The sequence below is a fragment of the Hypanus sabinus genome, chromosome 24 (genome assembly GCF_030144855.1).
Source record: "Hypanus sabinus isolate sHypSab1 chromosome 24, sHypSab1.hap1, whole genome shotgun sequence".
NCBI lineage: Eukaryota > Metazoa > Chordata > Chondrichthyes > Myliobatiformes > Dasyatidae > Hypanus > Hypanus sabinus.
Window position 1 is genome coordinate 27422003 of NC_082729.1, and position 22924 is coordinate 27444926.

At 50.1% G+C, this 22924-nt stretch overlaps 1 protein-coding gene across 2 annotated transcripts; it reads left to right on the forward strand.

Annotated features, from left to right (window-relative positions):
* The first annotated feature begins 724 nt into the window (after positions 1-724).
* rhoaa (ras homolog gene family, member Aa) lies at positions 725-22579 on the forward strand. 2 transcript variants are annotated; one of them, XM_059949486.1, is made up of 5 exons: positions 725-883; positions 4350-4512; positions 16803-16923; positions 18696-18826; positions 19792-22579. In XM_059949486.1, exons 2-5 carry the CDS (start codon positions 4357-4359, stop codon positions 19963-19965), a joined length of 582 nt encoding a protein of 193 aa, XP_059805469.1. In that variant the 5' UTR covers positions 725-883; positions 4350-4356; the 3' UTR covers positions 19966-22579. The 2 variants fall into 2 exon arrangements, with proteins under 2 accessions (XP_059805469.1, XP_059805470.1); XM_059949487.1 differs by having other exon boundaries at positions 751-883; positions 4355-4512.
* Positions 22580-22924: the final 345 nt, after the last annotated feature.

Sequence of the window (22924 nt, forward strand, 5' to 3'; positions counted from 1 at the left end):
CAAGCTACTGAGCTCTGCTGTGCCTACTGAATTGTTTATTTATTGTAATGCCTGCACTGTTCTGTGTACTTTATGCAGTCCTGGGTCGGTCTGTAGTTTAGTCTTATTTTTTGTATTGGTTTACGTATCACCATGGTCCTGAAAAACGTTCTCTCGTTTTTACTATGTACTGGTACCTGCAGTTATGGTCGAAATGACAATAAAAAGCAACTTGACTTGACTAGATGGGCCAAAGGGCTGTAGTCTATGACTATACTAAGCAAAAGTCCAAGGCACCCGAGTTGTGTATGTATACACAGTCCTGTATATATTTAGTTTTGTATTAAGTTTCGCACAGTACTGCAAAACAATAAACGTCATGACATGCCCGCATTTGTGTCTATATTAAACTCGATTCCTGCGTGTAAGTTTTGCATTAAACCGGATGCGTAAACGTTAGGATAAACTTCCAGAGCGATCATATCGTTCGCCGATGCTCCCGTTGTCCCATTGGCTGCGGCGGAGGTTCGGCGCCACTTTCAGCGCAGCGCGCCCCCTCCCGGCGCGGAGGAGGAAGTGGTGCCCGCTGATTGGTCGGCGGTGCGGTAAGGAGGGGGTCAGGCAATTGCACCATTTCCTCGACCCCCATCCCCCTTTCTCCGACTCCTAACCACTTCCTCAAGGCGTGGCTGAGCCGCAACCAAGCTTGACGCGCGCCGTTGCCGGACGTCCCACCCACCTGCCCGCCGTCGCTGCGTGTCATTGGAGGAGCGGCGGGCGCGCCGGCCGCCCATTGGCCCGGCGGCCGCGTCAATCCCAAGTCGGGCGGAGGAAGGCCGGTTGAGGCTGGTGGCGGCCCTGGGAGAGAAAGTTTGAAGAAAGATCGAGAATTGGCGTAGCGGAGGTGAGGCCGAGGGAGAATGGTGGGCGAGGGGGCTGCCGACTGCTGGGGAGTAGGTCGGTGTGGCACAAGGCCCGGGGAGGGGTGGTAGAAATGGAGGGGGAGGCTGATGAAGGAGGAAGAAGACGGTGGGGGAGGAGAGGGGGAGGGGAGGTGTGGGAGTGTGAGGAGGGAAAGGAAGGGAGTGGGTACAGGAGAGTGGGGGAGGGGAAAGGAGGAGGGTATAAGGTGGGGGACTGGGAGGGAGGGAGAGGGAGGGTGTGATTGGGGACAGGGAGGGAGAGGGGAAGGGAAGGTGTGAGTGGGGACAGGGAGGGAGAGGGGAAGGGAGGGTGTGATTGGGGACAGGGAGGGAGAGGGGAAGGGAAGGTGTGAGTGGGGACAGGGAGGGAGAGGGGAAGGGAGGGTGTGAGTGGGGACAGGGAGGGAGAGGGGAAGGGAAGGTGTGAGTGGGGACAGGGAGGGAGAGGGGAAGGGAAGGTGTGAGTGGGGACAGGGAGGGAGAGGGGAAGGGAGGGTGTGAGTGGGGACAGGGAGGGAGAGGGGAAGGGAAGGTGTGAGTGGGGACAGGGAGGGAGAGGGGAAGGGAAGGTGTGAGTGGGGACAGGGAGGGAGAGGGGAAGGGAAGGTGTGAGTGGGGACAGGGAGGGAGAGGGGAAGGGAAGGTGTGAGTGGGGACAGGGAGGGAGAGGGGAAGGGAAGGTGTGAGTGGGGACAGGGAGGGAGAGGGGAAGGGAGGGTGTGATTGGGGGACGGGGAGAGGGGTAAGGAGGGTGTGATTGGGGTCGGGGAGGGAGAAGAGTGTGTGGGGGACAGGGAGGGAGAAGGGAAGGGAGGGTGATGGAGGGGAGGATTGTATAGGAAGGGAGAGGGAAGGAGAGAGGAATGAGGCGGGAATGGGCTAGAGTGCATGGGGAAGGGGAGGATGGGTGTATTAGAGGGAATAGGGAAGCTTCAGTGTGGCTTGTGGGTGGGGATGAGGGTGAGTAGTTGGATGGACACTGGAGATGAGACAGGGAGGAAGTTGGGGAGGTAAATGGGTTTGCCATTAATAGCAGAGGGGATAGTGGAGTGGTGGGCAGAGTGGCCTTAGGGATGTGGAGGCAGTGGGGTGGGAGGGAGAGTGAAGATGCAAAGAATGAAGGACAGCATGAGGAGAGGAAGGTGATCAAGGAGGGTGTAGGGGAGAGCTGAAGGAATGGGGAGTGTATGTGGAGGAGGGGATTGAGGGGGAGAAGAAGGGTAGGCAAGGGATGGGGTGCTGGGGAGGGAGATGGGGAATGGTAGGAGTGGAGTAGGTCAGGTGTAGGTGGGGAGAACTACGGATGAGAGGGTGTGGAAAGGAGAATAGGTTTGAGGTGGCAAGGACAGTGTGGGAATGATGGGGGATTGGGTGGGCAACTAAATTGTATTGAACCATAAAAGTGTTGGGGCAGGAGTCAGCTTGGGGGGAGAGAGCAGGAGGAAGGGTCGAGGGACACAGGGTATAGGAGGGGGAAGAGGTTAGTGGAGAGAGGGTTTGGATTTGCAGGGGTAAGGGACAAAGCTGTGACAGGGTGTGTAGTGGCATGACTGAAGATGGGGGTAAGGAGAGGGTAGGAGTAGTGGGTTGGAAATGGAAGGGGAGGTTGAGCTTGTGAGCTAGGGACAGACAGGTGGAGAGGGGTGCAGGAAGGAGCCGGCCATGGGGCCAACAGGAGAGGATAGGGGAGAGGGGGTTGGAGAAGGATTCCGAGTGGAAGTGGAGTTGGAGCAGAAGAGGTATAGGTAGGGAGGAGGGGATTGCTGTCTCATGGTTTCCTGTAGTCCTGTGACCCTTCCCAAACAGTGTGGGACTGTGGAGCAGTTCTGTTTGCATTTTCCTGGGTCAGGATGACATCGGTTGACCTCTGGGATTCCGGATTGGCAGAGAGGCACTACGGTTCAGGAAGGCGAGGCTCTCAGGGGCGTGGGCTGGGATTTGGGGGAGATGTGTGGTGGCACCGGATGTCGGAGTGGGGTTGGGTCGCTTTGAGAAGCCTGGTGCTAATCGCTGAAGGGCGTTGCCGTTAGCAGCAGGGTTCTGTACTGCTGTACCTGCAGTCACTACCTCAGTCTGAATAATGCACACAAAATGCTGGAGCATCAGTGGAGGGGAGTAAGGAGTTGTTGTTTCAAGCCAAGACCCTTCAACAGATCTCAATTTGTCTCACCAACTAGCCTGGGTACATCTTACTAATCCTCTACCTTGTTTGCCCATCTCTTTCCTTCTGTCCTCTGACAGGATATCAGCCCAAGTACATCTTCTTAATCCTCTCTCCCTTGATGTTATCTGACAAGATACCAGCCACCGGCTATCTCTGTACAACACCCGCCTTCTGGTGTGCCCTCCCTCCCCACTCCCAGGGCTAAGTGAAGAGCCAGTTGCTGTCAACCTGCTGGGTAAATTGGAGCAGATCCGGGTCACTCCTCAGGCATCATGTCTTCTCCCTCAGGCCAAAGGGCCTGTCCTTTGCTGTTCGGTGTTGAATGACCGCCCGCTAAAAACATTTCAGTCAAAGTGTTCTCCACAGTACGTTTGTAGAACTGTGCCAGAGTCTTTAGTGACACACCAAACCTCAGTCTTTTGTGTTCTGCCAAACTCCCTTTCCTGAAGTCCAGATCAATTCCTTAGTGTTAGAACTGACGCCAGATTTGCAATGAAGCAATAGATTGAAAAGCCAGTCTAGAACCCTGCAGTCTACCACCAGGGCAGCAAAAATCATTGCAAACCCCACCCACCCAGCGAAGGGGCTCGGCCAGAAATGTTGACGCTGCCTGACCTGCTGAGTTCCTCCAGCACCTTGTATGTGTTGCCTTCCGGAAAGTCCTATAGGGCTATTAAAACAAAAGCTTCACGCTATCTTTAAGTTTTTTTCTCCTCGGGTAGTTAATCTGATCAACCACTCTAGTTACCTTCCCTGCCCCCTATCATTGCACTTCACACCACTTTTTATGAGCTTGTTTACATTGTAAATACGTGCTGATATTTCTGTATGCAGACTCATACTGTAACCTTTAACTTTTACTGTACATAATTCTTTATTCTTAATCATTGATTTTTTTTTCTCTGTTGTGTGTCATGCCCTGACCTCCTTCTCCTCGGGAGAAGTGTCTTGGAGGTGAAGATCCTCCCTCTCCCAGGGATGAGGTTTTTGGAGCTTCAGTTGGCTTTTCAGTAGCTCTGGGTTTTACCAGATGGGGTTGGTAGCCTCATGCCCAAACCTCCTCCTCTTGACAGGTGGGCTTGGGACTGTCCATGGGGGAGTTGCCCTGTCTACCACAGCAAATTCCTAACATATAAGTGTATATTGCAAACAAACAATCCTTAATCCTTTTACTCACAGCCATCACAATGTCAGGCGTGTGGGGTGTCTGGAGCTTGGTTTGGAGTAGTTTTCCGACCCTCCCTGGGCTCACTGTTCCTCTCTTTCTCTCCCTCCACTTCCAGCACAGCAATGGCAGCCATCCGTAAGAAACTGGTGATCGTAGGGGATGGAGCCTGCGGCAAGACCTGCCTCCTGATTGTCTTCAGCAAGGACCAATTTCCAGAGGTGTATGTGCCCACCGTCTTTGAAAACTACGTGGCGGACATTGAAGTGGACGGGAAGCAGGTGTGTGGATGATAGAGAAGGCGCGTGGCCTCTTTCCTCTTATTAATCGAGGCATTGATTTCAAGAACACAGAGCACCACGGTATAGGCCCTTCAGCCCACAATTTCTGCTGAAATTTTAACCTAATCCACCATCAATCCAATATTTTTCTCTTGCAGTGACCTCCATCTCTCTGAGAGTTTCTTAGGTGTTCCTAATGTATCTGTCTCTACCACCACTCTCCAATCTAGCTACACTTCCCTCCAATTTAACTTCCTTAAAATGATTCCTACACCCATCCCCCAATACTAGCCATTTCCACCTTGGGGAAAAAATCTGGCTGTCCGCTTGATCTGTGCCCCTTCCCTTATGCGCCTCTATCAAGTCACCTCTCATTCTCCTTTGCTCCAAAGAGACCAGTCCCAGCTCACTCAGCCGATCCTAATATGACATGTTCTTTAATCCAGGCAGCATCCTGGTAAATCTCCTGTGTGCCCCCTCTAAAGCTTCCACAACCTTTCCATCATGAGGCAGCCAAGAACCAAGGAGATGGAGCAGGTTCGAGGTGAACTTGAATCAGCCCATACAGAAATAGAGCTGTCCAGTTCTGGTCACCTCACTGTAGGAAGGATGTGGAAGCATCGGAAAGGGTACAGAGGAGATCTACCAGGATGCTGCCTGGTCTAGAAAGTGTGCATTATGATCAGAGATTTAAGGGAGCTAGGACTTTACTCTCTGGAGAGAAGGAGGATGAGAGGAGACATGATAGAGGTATATAGGATATTAAGGGGAATAGACAGTGAACAGCTAGCGCCTCTTCCCCAGGGCACCACTGCTCAGTACAAGAGGACATGGCTTTAAGGTAAGGGGTGGGAAGTTCAAGGGGGATATTAGAGGAAGGTTTTTCACTCAGAGAGTGGTTGGTGTGTGGAATGCACTGCCTGAGTCTGTGGTGGAGGCAGGTACACAAGTGAAATTTAAGAGACTACTAGACAGGTATATGGACGAATTTAAGGTGGGGGGGATATATGAGAGGCAGAATTTAAGGGTCGGCACAACAGGCCAAACAAAAAGGCCAGTACTGTGCTGTACGGTCAAAAGGCCAGTACTGTGCTGTACTATTCTATAATACTCCCAGGTGTAGTCTAACCAGAGTTTTATAGATCTGCACTGTTACCTCACGTTTCTTGAACTCGATTCCCCTGCTAATAAATTCTAGCACACCATACGCCACCGTAACCACCCTATAAACTTGCGTGAAAGCTTTGTGGGACCCCAAGATCCCTCTGTTCCTCCAGACTGCCAAGAATCCTGCCATTAACTACTGTTAAGAGGCCTTCAATTTTGGCCTTCCAAAGTGAATCAGGAAGAGGAGAGCAGCTTTATAAAACTCTGCTTGGGCTGCTTCTGGAGTTGCCTGGCTTCAGTATGTGTTGCAGGAAGAGGCTGGACAAACATGGATTGTTTTCTCAGGAATGGCGGAGGCTGAGGGTGGAGCTGGCTAAAGATTGTAAAATTCAGCTAAGAGTGGACAGTGTTACCTCCCTGGAAGTGGACGCACTTGTAGATACGGTGTTGAAATAAGTATATAGCGCTTGCTTTCACCAGCTGGGGCGTTGATTATGCTGGACAACAAATTCCTTCAGTAGTGCTGCTTCCTCAGTATTTTTTTGTTTATGATACACCACTTGAAGCTGAACAGAAATATAATTTCAGACTACTTGTAACGTGTAGGAATTTGGAGAAACAAGTAATTAGCTTTTACTGAATATAATGCGTTCAATTGCATAACGGTGCTGACACTTTGAAATAGTTCAACTCAGCTAAAGTATTTTGTTGATGGTTTTCATTTGTACTCAGTGTCTGAGGCTTCTCAACCAGCATTGATGGATTCCAGTTCCCTGATACAGTTTCTCCGTGACCGCACTGTTCTGGTGAAACCTTTGACCGTGCTCGTCACTGACAGCACGAAGAGTTGCAGGGAAGAAGTCAAGATGGGAATGCAGAGAATGAATCTTTAATGACATGTTGCACCGTGCTTGAAGCATGTTTTCGGCCAGTTGTACGTATTCTGGTGCCAAGAAAATTGTTTGACAGCAGCCTTGAATGTCTTCCATGCAACTTTTCTCCAGTCTCTCTGGAAGTTCTTCAGACTGCCTTTTGTTGCTCAACTGTTTGATTTACGGCCCAACAAAAATGCCTTCCTTAATCGACTTGAATTATGAATTGAAATCACAAGTATCGGGGATTTAAAAAAAAACGCGCAGCTGTGTGATAGGGACTGGGTTGTGACACTGGGTTGTAAGCATCAGGAAGTCAAGCTGGAGTTGTATCAAACCTTGATCAGGCTGCACTTGGAGTATTGTGGGCAGTTCTGGTTGCCCCCATCAGGAAGGGTGATGCAGAGGATTACAGAACATGAGTGGCGAGGGGAAGCCGGGCAAGCTTCTCTTGTTTTCTGTGGAACGGCAGAGGCTGCGGGGGGGGGGGGGGGGGGAAGCCCTGATGAAGGTTTATAAGATCACGGGAGAGTACAGAGCCCTAAACACAAGAGATGCTGGTAATCCAGAGCAACTGCTACGCAATGCTGGAGGAACTCGGCAGGTCAGGCAGCGTCTGTGGATGGGAATAAACGGTCAACTCCTCCTGCCCCCCCAAGGTTGAAATGTCTTGTACTAGGGCAAGGTTGAGAAAATGCGTGGCGGGTGGCAAGTTTTTACGGTAAACAGTGTTGGGTACCTAGAATGGGCAGTGGTAGAGGCAGGTAACAGAAGCTTTCAGACTGACATGTGAATAGGCAGAGAATGGACAGGTGTGTGCTGCACGTGGAATTAGGTGTCAGCATAATTAACTTGGCAAAACACCTTTGGCTGAAGGGCCTTTTCCAGTGCTGTAGTGTTCTATAAAAGCAGACTTCATTGTTACACGTGCAACTGCGTGTCTGCTCAGGCAGAACGAAGGACTTACTTGCAGCCGCACGGTAAGCAGGGAGCATCAGAGAGAAGCATCCATTCAGTGGCCACCTGCTTACTGCAGACATCTCATCAGCCAATCACGTGGCAGCAACGCATGCTGACACGGTCAGGAGGTTCAGTTGTTGTTCAGACCAAAGACTGGGGGAAGAGATGTGATCCATGTGACTTTGATTGTTGGTGGTTGAGCATCTCCGAAACTGCTAATCTCCACCATGGTCTCTAGGGCAGGGGTTCCCAACTTCTTTATGCCATGGACTGCTTTAACCTGTGGATCCCAAGTTGCTCTAGACTTTACAGAGAATGGTATGAAAAACAAAAAGCACCCAGTGAGCAGCAGTCCTGTGGGTGAAAACGCCTCGTTAATGAGAGAGGTCAGAGGAGAATGGCCAGACTGGGTCAAGGTGACGGTAACTCAGATAACCACGTGTTATTTGATAACAGTGGCCACTCTGAATGCATCAAAGCTTGAAGTGGATGAGCTCCAGCAGCAGGAGACCACACCCGGTTCCACTCCTGTACCTAATGAAATGAGTGTAGATTATACATAACTTTCACAAAAAAAACCCAATTAGAGCAAAGAGAAAACGGTGTTGCTGAACTGTTGTGATTGGGGTTGTGTTGGATTGTTGAGCGTTTGAAAGGAAGCAGCTGTTCCAGTGTAACGTCAGGCTTCTGTGCCTCCTGCCCGATGGGAGCGACGAGAAGATGGCGTGGCCCAGACGATGTGGGTCTTCTTGAGCTGAATCTCCTAACGTCCTATGGAAATAAAAATGCCGGCGAGCCTTCATTGTGATTGCATCTATGTGCTGGTCCCAAGACAGATCAGCTGATGTGTTAACACCCAACAATTCTGCTGATTCTTTCCACCACCGATTTCCTCCCCCCCCCCCACATAGGCGAGCACACGTTCACCCTCCTTCCCCTTCCTGAAGGCAATAATTCTCCTCTCATTTGTACTGACTGAGTGAGAGATTGCTGTTGTGTCCTCTCGCTCCTGTGCGCTGACTCATCTCCACTTCTGCTTAGCCCATCAACAGCGGTGTTGTTTGCAAATTTGCAATCGACATCGGAGCTGTGTTTAGTCAGGCAATCTTGTGTGCTCGGAGAGCAGAGTTGGGAGGGGAGGTGCCTACGCATACAGCCTGTTCCAACTGCCAGTCTCCTCCCACACGGCAGCAGTATTTTAATTTCTACTCAGATGATGATCACCATTAAGTGCCTTGTCATATGGTGTAGGCGATTGACCATGATTGTTCTTGGCAACTTGACAGAAGTTGTTTGCCATTGCCCCCTTCTGGGCAGTATCTTTCAAGACGGGTGACCCCAGCCGATATGAATACTCTTCGGAGGTTGTCTGGAGTCAGTGATTGTATAACTAGGACTTGTAATGTGCACCAGCGGCTACCCGACCATCCACCACCTGCTCCATGGCTTCTGACCCTGAACGGGGGAGGGGGGGGTCCAAGCAAGTGCTATACCTTGCCTAAGGGTGACCCTCAGGCTAATGGAGGGAAGGGACGTGTTACACCTCCTTTTGTAGACTGGTATCACCATGGTAGCACCTGTTACGTAGCAATAGAGTGCGAAATTGCCCTTTTTAGACCATTGAGCTACATTGCCCAGCCAACCCCTGATTTAACCCTAAATTAGCCTCAGGATAAATTGCCAATTAACCTACCCAGTTGGTGTATGGACTCTGGGGAAAGCCGGAGATTCCATGGTGGGGGTGTAGAGACGGCGCCAGGAAGGAATTCCGCCCCAAACGGTGACGTTCCCATGGACTCTGGAGCTTGGCCGAAGAGTGTTTGCAAGGCTGGTCTCAGGGCAGTGTTGGGTTCAGCAAGGTACGGTGAGAAAGGGAGCACGGCAAAGTACCCTACACGGGGCTTGCCATCGTGCGTTTGAGGAGTTCCTGTAGACGACTTGATGGGCCTGCCCTGGGGTGAGCTGACTGAATTTGAATTGATGACCTTTACCCCAGAGCAGCAGGGATTTCCTCGGGGCTGCTGGAGAGGATGACGGATATCAGGATGTGGGATGTGGTGTGAGCTTGACAGAGGAAATGCTTTTTCCCCACTCCATTAGTCCGTATGACTCAGCTCTCTGCTTTTTATACAAGAGGTCATAGGTTAAAGGTAAAAGGTGAAATGTTTCGGGGGATATTGGGAAGGAATTCCTTCACTCGGAGGGCAGTGTCAGTGTGGAATGAGTTGCCAGAGGACGTGGCAAATTCAGGTTCAACTCTTGGATAGGTATGTGGATTGGAGGGGTATGAAAGGCTGTGGTCCTGGTGCAGGTTGCTGGGATCAGGCCAGAAAACAGGTTGTCACAGATTGGAAGAGCCAGTAAGTCTGAATGTGTGTAGTGTTTGATAATCAACATCCTATCACTAAGAATCCTCTCCAGGGGACGGGTCCGTCACTGTGTGACACCGGGGTACGGTACCGGTGGGGACGGGTCCGTCACAGTGTAACACCGGGGTACGGTACCGGTGGGGACGGGTCTGTCAGGGTATAACACCGGGGTACGGTACCGGTGGGGACGGGTCTGTCAGGGTATAACACCAGGGTATGGAGTCTGCCTTCCTTGATCTGGTTTTGGTGGTGCTGGGGCAAGAAGCTCCTGTTGCTGACACTCAGTGCTTGGATACCCCTCAGAAAACTGGCTGTGTGGTGTCGGCCGTGGCGGGGTTGCCTCTGGCCCCCTTCATACAATCACAGATTCCTGCTCTCCTGCTCTCAGTCAACCTGTTAGTTTCTAAGCATCTGGTTTGGAATCCCCCCTCCCGCACATCGGTTGTTACTTCCCCTCCAGGAATCTAATCGAGGTTGAGAAGCTGGAAGATGGAGACAGATGAGCTTTATTTGTCGCATGCACTTGAAAGCATTCAGTGAAATGAGTTGTTGGGGCTTGTGCTGGGGACAGCCCACAACTTACTAACCGTGACCTCAGCGAGAGTTTGGAATGTGGCATGAACCTGGAGGTCACAGGAGAACAAGCAGACTCCTTGCAGATTGATGGCGCTGTGAAGCAAAGTGCTAACTACAAATGGGAAAGGGCCAGAACTGGGGAAGCGGAGTTGGTCAGCATGGATTAGTTGGCCCGATTCCCTGCTCTCGGATTCTGTGACTCCGAGCCTGAACTGTTACTTGTGTGAAGCGCGTGATACTCTGCCGTACAAAGACTCACACAGCCAGAAACAGGCTCTTCAGCCCAACGCATCCCGGCCCATTTGCCTGTGTTTGCTCCATAATCCCTCCAACCCAGGGGTACCCAACCTTTTTTTATGCCGTGGACCAATATCATTATCCATGGGCCACAGGTTAGGAACCGCTGCTCTAAATCTTTCCTGTGCATGCACTTGTTCAATAACTTATCAGCATTGTTAATCACTTCCTGTGGCGACTCATTCCATTCACCGACTGCAATGGAAAACATGCTCAGGGTCAGGACTGTTATCACTGTCCTAACATGTGTAATTTGTTGTTTTAGGGCCACCGTACATTGCAATGCTATGAGTTAGATAGAGCAGATGTTTCCTATTGTGGGGGAGCCTCAGAATAGAGCGTCGTCCATTTAGAACAGAGATGAGGAGGAATTTCTTCAGCCAGAGGGTGCTGAATCTGTGGAAGCTGTTGCCAAGGGTGGCTGTGGAGGCAAAATCATTGGTTGTATTTGAGGCAGAGGTCGGTAGGTTCGTGTTTAGTCAGGGATTGAAAGGTTATGGGTTGAGGGAAATGGATCAGCCATGATGAAATGGCGCTGTAGAGTGGATGGGCCTGGTCCTGCTTCTACGGCTGATGGTCAGGAACCTACCTGTTAAAATTTAGAGTGGAACTGCCAACTGCCAATGCCAATATCTCTCTCTCTCTCTCTCTCTCTCTCTCTCTCACTCACACGCACACACACACACACAAGTGCGCGCATATTGAATTGAATAAGCTGTGCAAAAAGAGAGCAAAGTTAGTGAGTTTATATTCACAGGTCAGTTATTCATCCATTCAGAAATCTGAGGGAAGAAGCTGTTGCTAAAACATTGAGTCTTCAGGCTCCTGTACCCTCCTCTTATGGCAGTGATGAGAAGAGAGCAGGTCCTGGTTGGTCATCATTATGTGCTGTGGGCTATTCTGGTCTCATGACCGTGATTGTTCTTGGCACATCTTTCTACAGAACTGGTTTGCCATTGCCTGCTTCTGGGCAGTGTCTTTACCAAACGGGTGACCCCGGCCATTATCAATACTCTTCAGAGTTCAGTCTTTCTGGCATCAGCGGTCACATAACCAGGTCTTGTGATTATGTATTGGCTGCTCATATGACCGGCCATTACCTGCTCCCATGTCTTTACATGACCCTAATCAGGGGTTGGGAGGGGTAGTTAAGCAGGTGCTACATCTTGCCCAGGGGTGATCTGCAGGCTAGCGGAGGGAAGGAACACCTCACACCTCCTTTGGTGGAGACATATCTCCACCCCGACACCTGGATCACAGAGATCCTTAACAATGGATCCCACCTTAGGGCTATTAAATCTTGCCCCTCTCACCTTAAATTTGTGCCCTCTGGTTCCTGATTTCCTGAACTCGGAGAGCAGGACGAAGTCTGCCTCTCTTGGTCTTGTACACCTCAATAACGTAACCTCACAGCCTCCTTCCCTCCAGGGAAAACAGCTCCGAACCCTCTTAACCCAAGCCGTTCAATGGTGTCTCATCCTGGTGAATTTGGCACCCCTCTCCAGAAGAATGACTGACAGTGTCTTCAGGAGGATGTGAAGTTCAAAGTGAATTTACTTCCCAAGCATGTGGCCACTTTGTTCGGTATACGTTTACACCTCATTAATCATCCAATCATAAATCATCTCAATGTATCAAAGTGTGCAGACATGGTCAAGAGGTTCAGTCGTAGTTCAGAGTTAACATCAGAATGGGGAAGAAATCTGATCTAAGTGACTTTGACCGTGCAGTGATTGATCTACACTAAAGCAGCATCCATCATCAGGGACAACTACCACCCAGGACATGCTCTCCTCTCACTGCTGCCATCAGGACAAAGGTACAGGAGCCTCAGGACACACACCACCAGGTTCAGCAACAGTTATTACCCCTCAACCATCAGGCTCTTGAACTTTACTCAGCTTCACTCCCTCCAACATCAGAATGTTCCCACAACCGATGGACTCACTGTTAATCTCATGTTCTTGATGTTTATTGCCTGTTTATTTATTATTATATATTATTGTATTTTCACAGTTTGTGGCCCCAAGTTGATGCAGTCTTCCATTCATTCTATTATGTATTTATTGAGTGTGCCTGCAAGAAAATTAATCTCATGGTGGTATACTTTGATGATAAATTTACTTTGAACTTTGGTGCTAGATGGGTGATATGAGTATCTCTGATTTTCACGCACAGCAGTCTCCAGAGTTTACACATAATGGTGCGAGAAATCCAGTGAGCAGCCGTTCTGCGGCTGAAAACACCGTGTTAATGAGAGGGGACGGGGAATGGCCAGACTGACAGGAAGATGAGAGTAACTGAAATGACCACACGTTACAACAGTGGTGTGCAGAAGAGCGTCTCTGAATGCACAACACATTGAAGTGGATGGGCTACGCCAACAAAAGACCACTCCAGGTTCCACTCCTGTACTCAGTAACCTCTCCCTCTCGGGGGAGGTAGGTACACTGACGTGTCTCTCAGCAGCCGAGGACCTCGCTGGCTTGCACGCCGGTGTCTAATAAAGTGGCCACTGAGTGTGTGTCACTGTATACACCTGGAGATTCATTTCTTGAAGGCATTCACAGTAGAACATAGGAATACAATATAATCGATGAAAAATGCACACAAGATGGGCAAACAATCAATGTGCAAAGGAAGGCAAACTGCAAATATAAATAAAACTGAGAATGAGTTGGAGAGTCCTTGAAAGCAAGTCTACAGGTCGTGGAATCAGTTCAGTGTTGAGTTGAGTGAAGTTATCCGCGCTCGTTCGTTCCTGAACCTCATAGTGTGGGACCTTCTGTACCTCCTCCACATGGCCTGGAGTGTGGGGGTCCTCGATGACAAGTGGTGCTTTCTTGTGGCGTGATGAATTTAAATCTTTCGTCCGCCAGTTTTTTCAATTCCTCCCGTGCCTCAGTCACAATCACATCGTTTGGGAGCTCTTGCAGGGTGCATTTCTAACCTATTTATAGGACCAGCAACCTCAGCAGTCTTTTTTTTAAATGTATTAATTTACGGGATGTGGGTGTTGCCAGCCAAGCCAGCATTTAATGCCCATGAGCTACCTTCTTGAACCACTGCAGTCCCTGAGGTCTAGGTACTGCTAGGGAGGGAATTCCACGATTTTGACCCAGCACCAATGAAGGAACGGCGATATGTTTCCAAGTCAGGATGGTGAGTGACTTGAAATTCCCAAGTGGTGGTGTCCCCAGGTACCTGGTGTTCTTGGCCTTCTAGCTGGTAATGGTTGTGGGTCTGAACCGTGCTGCCTCAGGAACTTTGGTGTCTTGTTGCAGAGCATCCTGTAAATAGGACACACTGCTGTAACTGTTCGTCGATGATGGAGGGAAGGGGTACCGTTCGAGTGGGCTGCCTTGTACCGGATAGTGTCGAGCTGCACTCATCCAGGCGAGTGGATAGGTTTTGGGGAGTTAAACGCCACAGGATTCCTTGCCTTTGACCTGCTCTGGTAGCCATGGTGTTTACGTGGCTGGACCAGTTCAGTTTCTTGTCCATGGTAACCCACAGGATGTTGGTAGTAGAGGATTCAGTGATGGTGAATGTCAAGGGATGATGGTTAGAGCCTCTTTTGTTGGAGATGGTCATTGCCTGGCACTTGCATGGCCCGAATGTTACTTGCCACTTGTCAGTGCAAGCCTGGATATTGTCCAGGTCCCGCTACGTCTTTGTTTGCGCGTTAGTTTTCGTCAGTCTTTCTGTGCAGATTTTCAGAGATTTTATTGTTTTTCTGTGTTCTACTGTGAACGCCTGCAGTGGGATGAATCTGAAGATAGTGTACGTACTGTGATAAATTTATCGAAGAGAGCGACAAATGAGAGGTGTAGTGAGCCATTAGCATAAGACTTTACAGTGCCAGCTATCAGCGATCGGGGTTCAGTTCTCACTCGCTGTGAGGAGTCTACACAGTCACCCTGTGACCACGTGTGTTTTCTCCGCTTTCCTCCCACATTCCCGCTGCTGTCTGTAAGAAGGTTGCATGGACTCCCCATGGCCGCCTGGGTTTCCTCTGGGCTCTCTGGTTGCCTTCCCAGTCCAAAGACATATCACTTGGCAGGTTAATTGGTCATTGTAAATTAGCCCTGTGATTAGCCTAGGGTTAAACCGGGGGTCGCTGGGCCAGGAAGGCCAGTTCCCCGCTGTATCTCAGTACTAAACGTTCCAGGTTGTGGGCGCAGGAAGCCAGCACACTCTTGAACTGTGGTGGTCGTTGACGTGAACCGTGCTTTTCTGTATATTTCCATGTACATGTGACAGAAGCCCTCATCTTTATCTTTAAAGAGACTACAGAAACGTGACCTTGGTGCAGGATTAGTGAATCTCTGGCGCGTGCTCAAGATAGCACGCGCAAAGCTGTTGTTGGCACGTGGCAAGCAATGCTGCCCCTCGATGGAACCAGCACATAATAAAAATGATTATCCTGAATGCTGAATAAAACAGCAAGTGACTAACTAACAACCTGAGGCCAGTGAGACGTTTCCACAGGAAACATCTCACACGGGCTTGGCGCCAGCTAGACAGTTGTGAGAACATATGACATTGGAGGATACGTTTTGTCTGGAACAGGAGGCGTAGACTTTAATAACAAAACTACTGCTACGTGCACAGTTCTCAAACATGTCAATACAAGCCAGATATGGAGCTTTTGTGGCAAAGTGTGGTCGTTTTCCGATCTGTCGTGAAAATTCACCAAAGCTTATAATTTCATCTTCACGTGGCTTATTTATGCAAGAAGACCCAGTCTTCAGAAAATGTTATTTTTCAATTGTCTTTTTAAAGTTTAATATTAATTTTAATAGATTTTCTAAAATGTTTCATTTATTTTGATCGATCTCTGTTTGCACAGTACTGTAGTAATGATGTGAGTGATGATAAACCTGATTCTGATATGGGTCTCTTGTGGGCTGAAAGTGGGAAGGGGGCAGGGAGAAGGGGAATCATGGTTGGGGAAAAGGGAGAGGGCAGGGGGCGGGAAGTATTGTAGACATTCTGTAAGGATCAATAAATCACTTGTTTGGAATCAAATGACCTTGCCTGGTGTCCCAGGGCTGGGTGGTTTGCACCCGCACCAACCCCACCCTGGCACTCTGCCTCTACTACCCGTCCCACACCCCGTCCTCGGCGCTCCACCCTCGCTATTCCCATTATCCCGCCACATTGACAAACACAGTACTGTGTATTTCCTCATCCCTGACTCTCCAGTCAGCGATAATCTCTGCTCAAAATTACAGTGGCATGTGAGAGAAATTTTTTTGATTTTAGGTTCATGCTCTCAAATAAAAGGTGTGCCACCCCTGCTTTACTGCAGAGAGTAAATGCAAAGGCAAGTCCATGGTAGTGTTCCATCACTGAGACAGGGTTAGATAGTGAGGGTTGGCGAAAGTAGCTGTTAGTGAACCTGCTGGAGTAAAACTTTGGCATCTTCAATCTCCTTCCTGATGTGAAGAGGGCACGACCCAGATGGTGGAGATTGATGGATTCTGATGCTTTCCATCCAAGTTTCTTTCGGAAGTCCCGTAAAACTTCTCTATGTTTTATGAAGTGCTAATAGAACAAAGAAATTGGAGGCGTAGAGATGCAAAAGTCTGAGTGCAAAGAACAGAAAATTACCAAAAGGATGGGCCAATGTATTGACCCTTATTCCACCAATAAGAAACATTTAGTACCAATTTGTGGATAAGAGTTAACCAATCAGATAGCCCCTGTTCAAATGTGGTGAACCAAGAAGCTTCCAGATCATACAAGAGATATCAGCCTCTAGGGTACTCACTGAACAATTGCATATACATACTGTGACTACCAGCTAGTATACAAAACAGTTATGTATATAGGTAGTTATACTAACAGACATAAATTGTTAGAAACTGCAAAGAGAGTTACAATTGTCGACATGGACGATGGATGCCATATTCTGGCGGGTGCTGTAGATACTGTCGGTGGAGAGGGCTGTGTCCACCTTGTGCTCGGGATTGATACAAAGGTGCAGACGGAGACTGGGTTCACCACCTCAATTGGCACCTGATTAGAGACCTCTGAATTCTCTGACTACATTGGTGTTGGGTTTTAGGGCTTGCAACAACTCATGCCTTGTGTACCCCTTCAGGTGGAATTGGCCCTCTGGGACACAGCTGGCCAGGAGGACTACGACCGCTTGCGGCCTCTCTCCTACCCCGACACGGACGTGATTTTGATGTGTTTTTCCATCGACAGTCCTGACAGTTTAGGTAAGCATCATCTTTCTCATCCTCTCGAGCTTCGTACACTGCCAGGTTTCTAGTGAAGCGTCATGCGCCTGATGGGGGAGGGGAGGGAGCTGGAGGAAGCTTGGGACGAGGACTGGCAAAAGCCTAGAGTTGTGGAAAGTTTCTGGAGTGCAGTAGTGGGGGCAGCAAGTGGGGCCTTGCAGGGTGCTGTCTGTGCAGAGTCTGTATGTTCTCCTGTGACTGTACGGGTCTGCTCCATTTTCCTCCCAAGTCCTGGTGATGTTCTCAGGCAGCAAGATGAGTAGCAGTTAGCGCAAAGCTATACACAGCCAGCGCTTGTCGAGCGGGGTTCAATTTGTAAGGAGTTTGTATGTTCTCCCTGTGACCACGGGGTATCTCACGTCCCAATGACGTAGGGTTAGTAAGCTGTGGGCATGCTGCATGGCGACGTTGTAGGCTGCCCCTGGCACCTTTTGCACTGTTGGTGGCCAGTGCAAATGACGCAGTTCACCGTATGTTTTGACACACGTGACCAATAAAGCTGACTGTTGTATTTTTAATTGTGTTTGGGTGAGGGGTGTATTTCATGGCAATGAGAGCAGAAGGGATTGTTTGGATTGCTCTGTGAACTGGGCATAGTCTCGATGGGCCAAGTGGCCTCAGGAGGAATCGAGGCGTCCTTCCAGCTCAATTCCTGCTCCCCCTGTTCTTGAGAATGTAGAAGGGTCCAGCATGGGGATAGGTCCTTTTGGCCCAATCTAACTAATCCCATTTCCCTGCACATAATCTATATCCCACCTGTTCACAAGACTTTCTCTTAAACACTGTTTCCACCACCTCTCCTGGCAACCAGTTTCAGGCACCTACCGCTGTGTAAAATAAAAGACTCTGGAGATACGAGCAAAATTGGGCCATTCAGCCCATTGAGTCTACTCCACCCTCTCAACCCTGCTCTTCTGCCCTCTTTGACACTGTGACTAATCAAGAATTTAATAATGAACCTTTTCTTTAAATATACCCAATGACTTGGTCTCCACAGCCATCTGTGGCAATGAATTTCACAGATTCACCACCCTCTTTGCTAAAGAAAGAAATCATTTCTGTTCAACAGGGACGTCCCTCTATTCTGAGGCCATGCTGTCAGGTTTTCAACTCCCATGCTGTAAGAAACATCCGTTCTATGTAGGTTTTCAGTATTCGGTAGGTTACAATGAGATTCCCCCCCCAGCCCAAAGCTCCTCATACATCAATCCTCTCCTTCCTGGGTTCATTCTTGTGAACTGTCTCTGGACTGCTCTCAATACTCCAAGTACCGTCTGAACGATGCCTCAGCATCCTTGTGCTTATGTTCTAGTCCTCTCGAAATAAATGCAAACATTGCATTTGTCTTTTGTGTCAGCCGCACCGTACAAATTATATAAGTTACAAAAACGAGTGCAACAGAGGTAGTGTTGATAAATCTCCTGGCAGAGGGGAGGAGGCTGTTCCTGAATCATCGAGAGTGGGTCTTTGGAAGGTGCCCTCGATGGTGTGGAGGCTCATACGCGTGATGGAGCAGGATCCAATGCGATCCTGTGCATTGGAGCCTCCAGTCCCATAACTGACCCGATGGGTGAGCAGGCGACCCTGTTCAACAACCTATCCTGGTGATATTTTCAGTTTTCCAGCACCCATAGTTAATATATTTTTTAGTCTTCGCTGATTATAGCCTCCTGCACTTGCAGACATCCCCAGTCCCCTGCCACCCTTGTGACCTAACTAACACTTGCCACTAATTCTCTCATCCTGGACAGAGAACATTCCGGAGAAGTGGACCCCGGAGGTGAAGCACTTCTGCCCCAACATCCCCATCATCCTGGTGGGAAACAAGAAGGACCTGCGGGGGGATGAGCACACACGGAGGGAGCTGGCCAAGATGAAGCAGGTGAGTGGCGAGCCCTAGCGATGGGTTGGTGGGATGGGAGGAGGAGGAGGAGAGGTTTGTTCTGTAGCCCTGGGCAGGGAGTGGTAGATGGTAGGAGAGGGTCCGGAGGAGGTTCGAGAGAATTATCTTGGGAGTGAAAGGGTTAAGTGATGGCTCTCGCTGGAGTTTAGAAGAATGGGAATGGGGGGGTGGGGGAGGAGAGAGATCTCATTGAAACCTACCGAATACTGAAAGGCCTAGACAGAATGGATGTGAAGAGGGTATTTCCTATAGTGGGAGAGACTAAGACTAGAGGGTACAGATCAGAAGAGGGACGTCCATTAGAGCAGAGATGAGGAATTTCTTCAGCCGGAGGGTGGTGAGTCTGTGGAAGCCATGGTCAGTTGTCGTTGGTTATATTGAAAGTGAAAGGTTCATAGGTTTCTGATTATTCAGGGCGTCAGACGTTACAAGGAGAATGGGGTTGGGGGAATAATAGATCAGCACTAATCAAATGATGGATCAGTATAGATGGACTGAATGGCCTAGTTCAGTGTCTTGTGGATAACAGATTTGCCGTTATCTTGTGCTGTTGCTTATTTACGCTTCACACCCCCGGCCCCCGATCCATCCTCAGCTCCATACTGAGAAAGAGAGCACGGATGCAGGCCTTTCACCCATCTGCTTCGTGCTGACCACAGTCCCAATTTCCTGCATTCGGCCAATATCGCTCCGTGTTCCTGTGCAATTGCTTCTTCAAAGATCCTATTGCACTGGCCCTAGCCGCTCCCTCAGGCAGCTTGTTCCTCACCCCCACTTCCCATTTCCCACCCTCGTGGTGTCCTATTTCCCACCCCAGATACCAGCCTCTCTCCGCCGCCGATTCTGCATCTGTCCTACCTCCCTCTGACACCGGCTAATGGGTGGAGGTTTCCTCGGGCAGCAGCAAGGATTCTCATCCCTCACTCCACCCTCCCCTCCTGCAGGAGCCAGTGAAGCCAGACGAAGCGAAGGACATAGGGAGCCGGATCAACGCCTTCGGCTACCTGGAGTGTTCTGCCAAGACGAAAGAGGGGGTGCGCGAGGTCTTCGAGCTGGCCACGCGTGCGGCCTTGCAAGCCAAGAAGACCAAAAGCAGGAGCCCGTGCCTGTTGCTGTGAAGTTGCTGCAGCACTGAGGGATCTACCAGCATCCTAAACCCCACCCCCTGTACCCACCGAATTTCCGTGTCTCAGTTCTTTCCCTCTCTCCTCTGTACCCACTTTCACTCTTGCTCTCTCCCTCTCTCTTGCCTTTTTCTCTTCCCCTCCTTTTATCTCGTCTCCTTCCTCGCCTTCCTCTTCATCTTGTATCTCTTCCTGTTTCTCCCCCCCCCCCCACCCCCGTCACTCCCTCCCCATCCACCACCGGCATTCTCCCGGATTCCTGTCTCCACCTTTCACCGGATTTTAATTACCTACACGTGTCCCGCCTCCCACCGAATTAGTGAAGGAATTTTCTTTTTAAATGTTCCTTTCATTTGAGTCACTTGGTTTTCCAGCAATCCTGTTTGGCCCCAGCCCCCTCTCCCTTCCCCTGGACCACCAGCTCCATGGCTCGCACACGGATCTGTGGCCTCAGGTGCAGCTGAGCCCAGGGATCGAGCCACCTCTCCCCACCTCCTATTTAGTGTGGCACTGGTAGTTGAAACTCCTGCCTCCTCGAGGGCTGCTCGCCTGAGGCCCTTCCTCACGAACAGAAGAAGCACGTGGTGCTTCTTGTTTGTGCCTGCCCCTCAGGGCTCTGTTCAGAACTGCAGCTGACTGAGTAGACTCTCGGGGAAAGACGGGGTGGATATCTCTTTATCTCTCCCGCTGCCTTCTTGGAAGGGGGTAGGGGAAGGAAAGAACTTCTGTGGACAAATCCTCAGGACTGCTGGCAGGTTGCCTGTGCCCCGCTGGGCTCCCACCGTTCCCGGCTGGGATCACGGTGTGCCAATCACCGTACCGTGCCTCGCCAAATGCCTGTCTTCCCGCTTGGGCTCCAATACACCCCCCACCAGAGCAGGTTTCGAACTAAGGTCCTCCCCTCCCAGTTTGCCTGTGCATCTGGGACACTACCCTCCCCCCACCCACCAGAGTGTTATAGCCTTTGTGCACGGACTGGCTGGGAGTTAAAAGGAGTGTGTCTGGCTCCCTGTCTGTCACCTCCTGGATGTGGCAAAGTCAGCGTCCTTTCACTCCTCATGTGCCACACTCCATAGCAGGCAGTCACAGGATGGTCAGTGTATGCCCAGCGTAACGGGAGATAATTGAAGCCCCAGTGCCTGACCACTGCCTTTTTATACCAATCAGAACCTGCCTTAAGAATAGCCATTGCCTCCCCTCAGCCATCTTGGATTGTTTAGGGAATGGTATTAAATCTACGCTGCAAGTGTAGAGGGAGACATCCCTGGGTGATGGGACGGTGTGGAGGGAGCTTCACTCTGGGTCTGACCTCATGAGTGTTTGATGGGACGGTGTGGAGGGAGATTCACTCTGTCTGACCCCGGGAGTGTGTGATGGGACGGTGTGGAGGGAGATTCACTCTGTGACTGTCCCCGGGAGTGTGTGATGGGACGGTGTGGAGGGAGATTCACTCTGTGTCTGACCCCGGGAGTGTGTGATGGGACGGTGTGGAGGGAGATTCACTCTGTGTCTGACCCCGGGAGCGTGTGATGGGACGGTGTGGAGGGAGATTCACTCTCTGTCTGACCCCGGGAGCGTGTGAGGGTCGGTGTGGAGGGAGTTTCACCCTGTGTCTGACCCCGGGAGTGTGTGATGGGACGGTGTGGAGGGAGATTCACTCTGCCTCTGACCCCGGGAGTGTGTGATGGGACGGTGTGGAGGGAGATTCACTCTGTGTCTGACCCCGGGAGTGTGTGATGGGACGGTGTGGAGGGAGATTCACTCTCTGTCTGACCCCGGGAGCGTGTGAGGGTCGGTGTGGAGGGAGTTTCACCCTGTGTCTGACCCTGGGATGGGACGTGTGATCGGACGGTGTGGAGGGAGGCCAGTTGAGGATCAGTCCTTACTGTTTCAGGGCTTCAAATCCCACCCAGATCTTACCGACCTGCGGGAGAAAGAGGGTCTGGTTTAATATTCACTGGTAAAGTTTTAAGCCTGTGCACTTTTGCACTTCAAAGTGTTTCTCACCCACCCCCCACTACAAGTTCTTGTGCCTGGTCTATGGCATCCCAGTTTCTGAAAGGGGAGGGGATACTTTTGGGGTGTGTGTATGTGTCGGTGCATCTGGAGCTTTCTATTCGAAATGTTTACTCTCAGTATTAGTTGCTTTGTTTTATTCTGTCCCTCGGGCAATGCCAACACTTGTCTCCTCCCTTTCCAGGACTGGCAGCTCTTCCCCACCCCTTACCCCTTCTCCCACCCGGAGCCTATAACACAGTTACCGCCGACCAGTGGGGCCAGAGCCCGTCACTCGGAAGCACCATGCCCACTTGCGGGAAGCGGACGCTGTATGACGCCCGAGAGGGCGGATTGTCCCTTCCCTCACACGAAAGAGGTGAATCCCTTTACCCCCTCCTCCCCCACCAGCAACTCGATGCAGCAGTCCAAGGAGAGCTACCTGTCCTCTTTCCCAATGTTTATACTCTCATTCAATTATTACTGAACTGTAATTTATTCATTTAATAAAAAGAAGTATCATTTGGAATATCTTTGTAAATTTCAGAAGGAGAAGTGTGTGTGCATTTGTATTATTACAGAAATAAAAGAGATGGCAGTATACTAAACAGGACAGATTTGTTGGATTCTGATGTTTTAAACCTAACTTTCAGAAGTTAGGGAAGAGTTTTATTAGCCATTGATAGAACAAAGCAGATTGAAAATGGACAGGAAGGAGTAAGAGGCAGAAGAAAGATGGTGCCCAACATCGGACGCCTCATTTTGTTCAGTACTGTACTTAGACACACGTACATAGCTAGGGTACAAAAGCCCTGAAGCACGTACACCAGGTCCAAGGACAACTTCTGCCCTGCAGTTATAGGACTATGGAATGGTTTAATAGTACGACTATCGATCCACCTCGTTATACCTTATTCTCTGCCTTTCTCTGTAGCTGTTGCACTTTATTCTGCAGTCA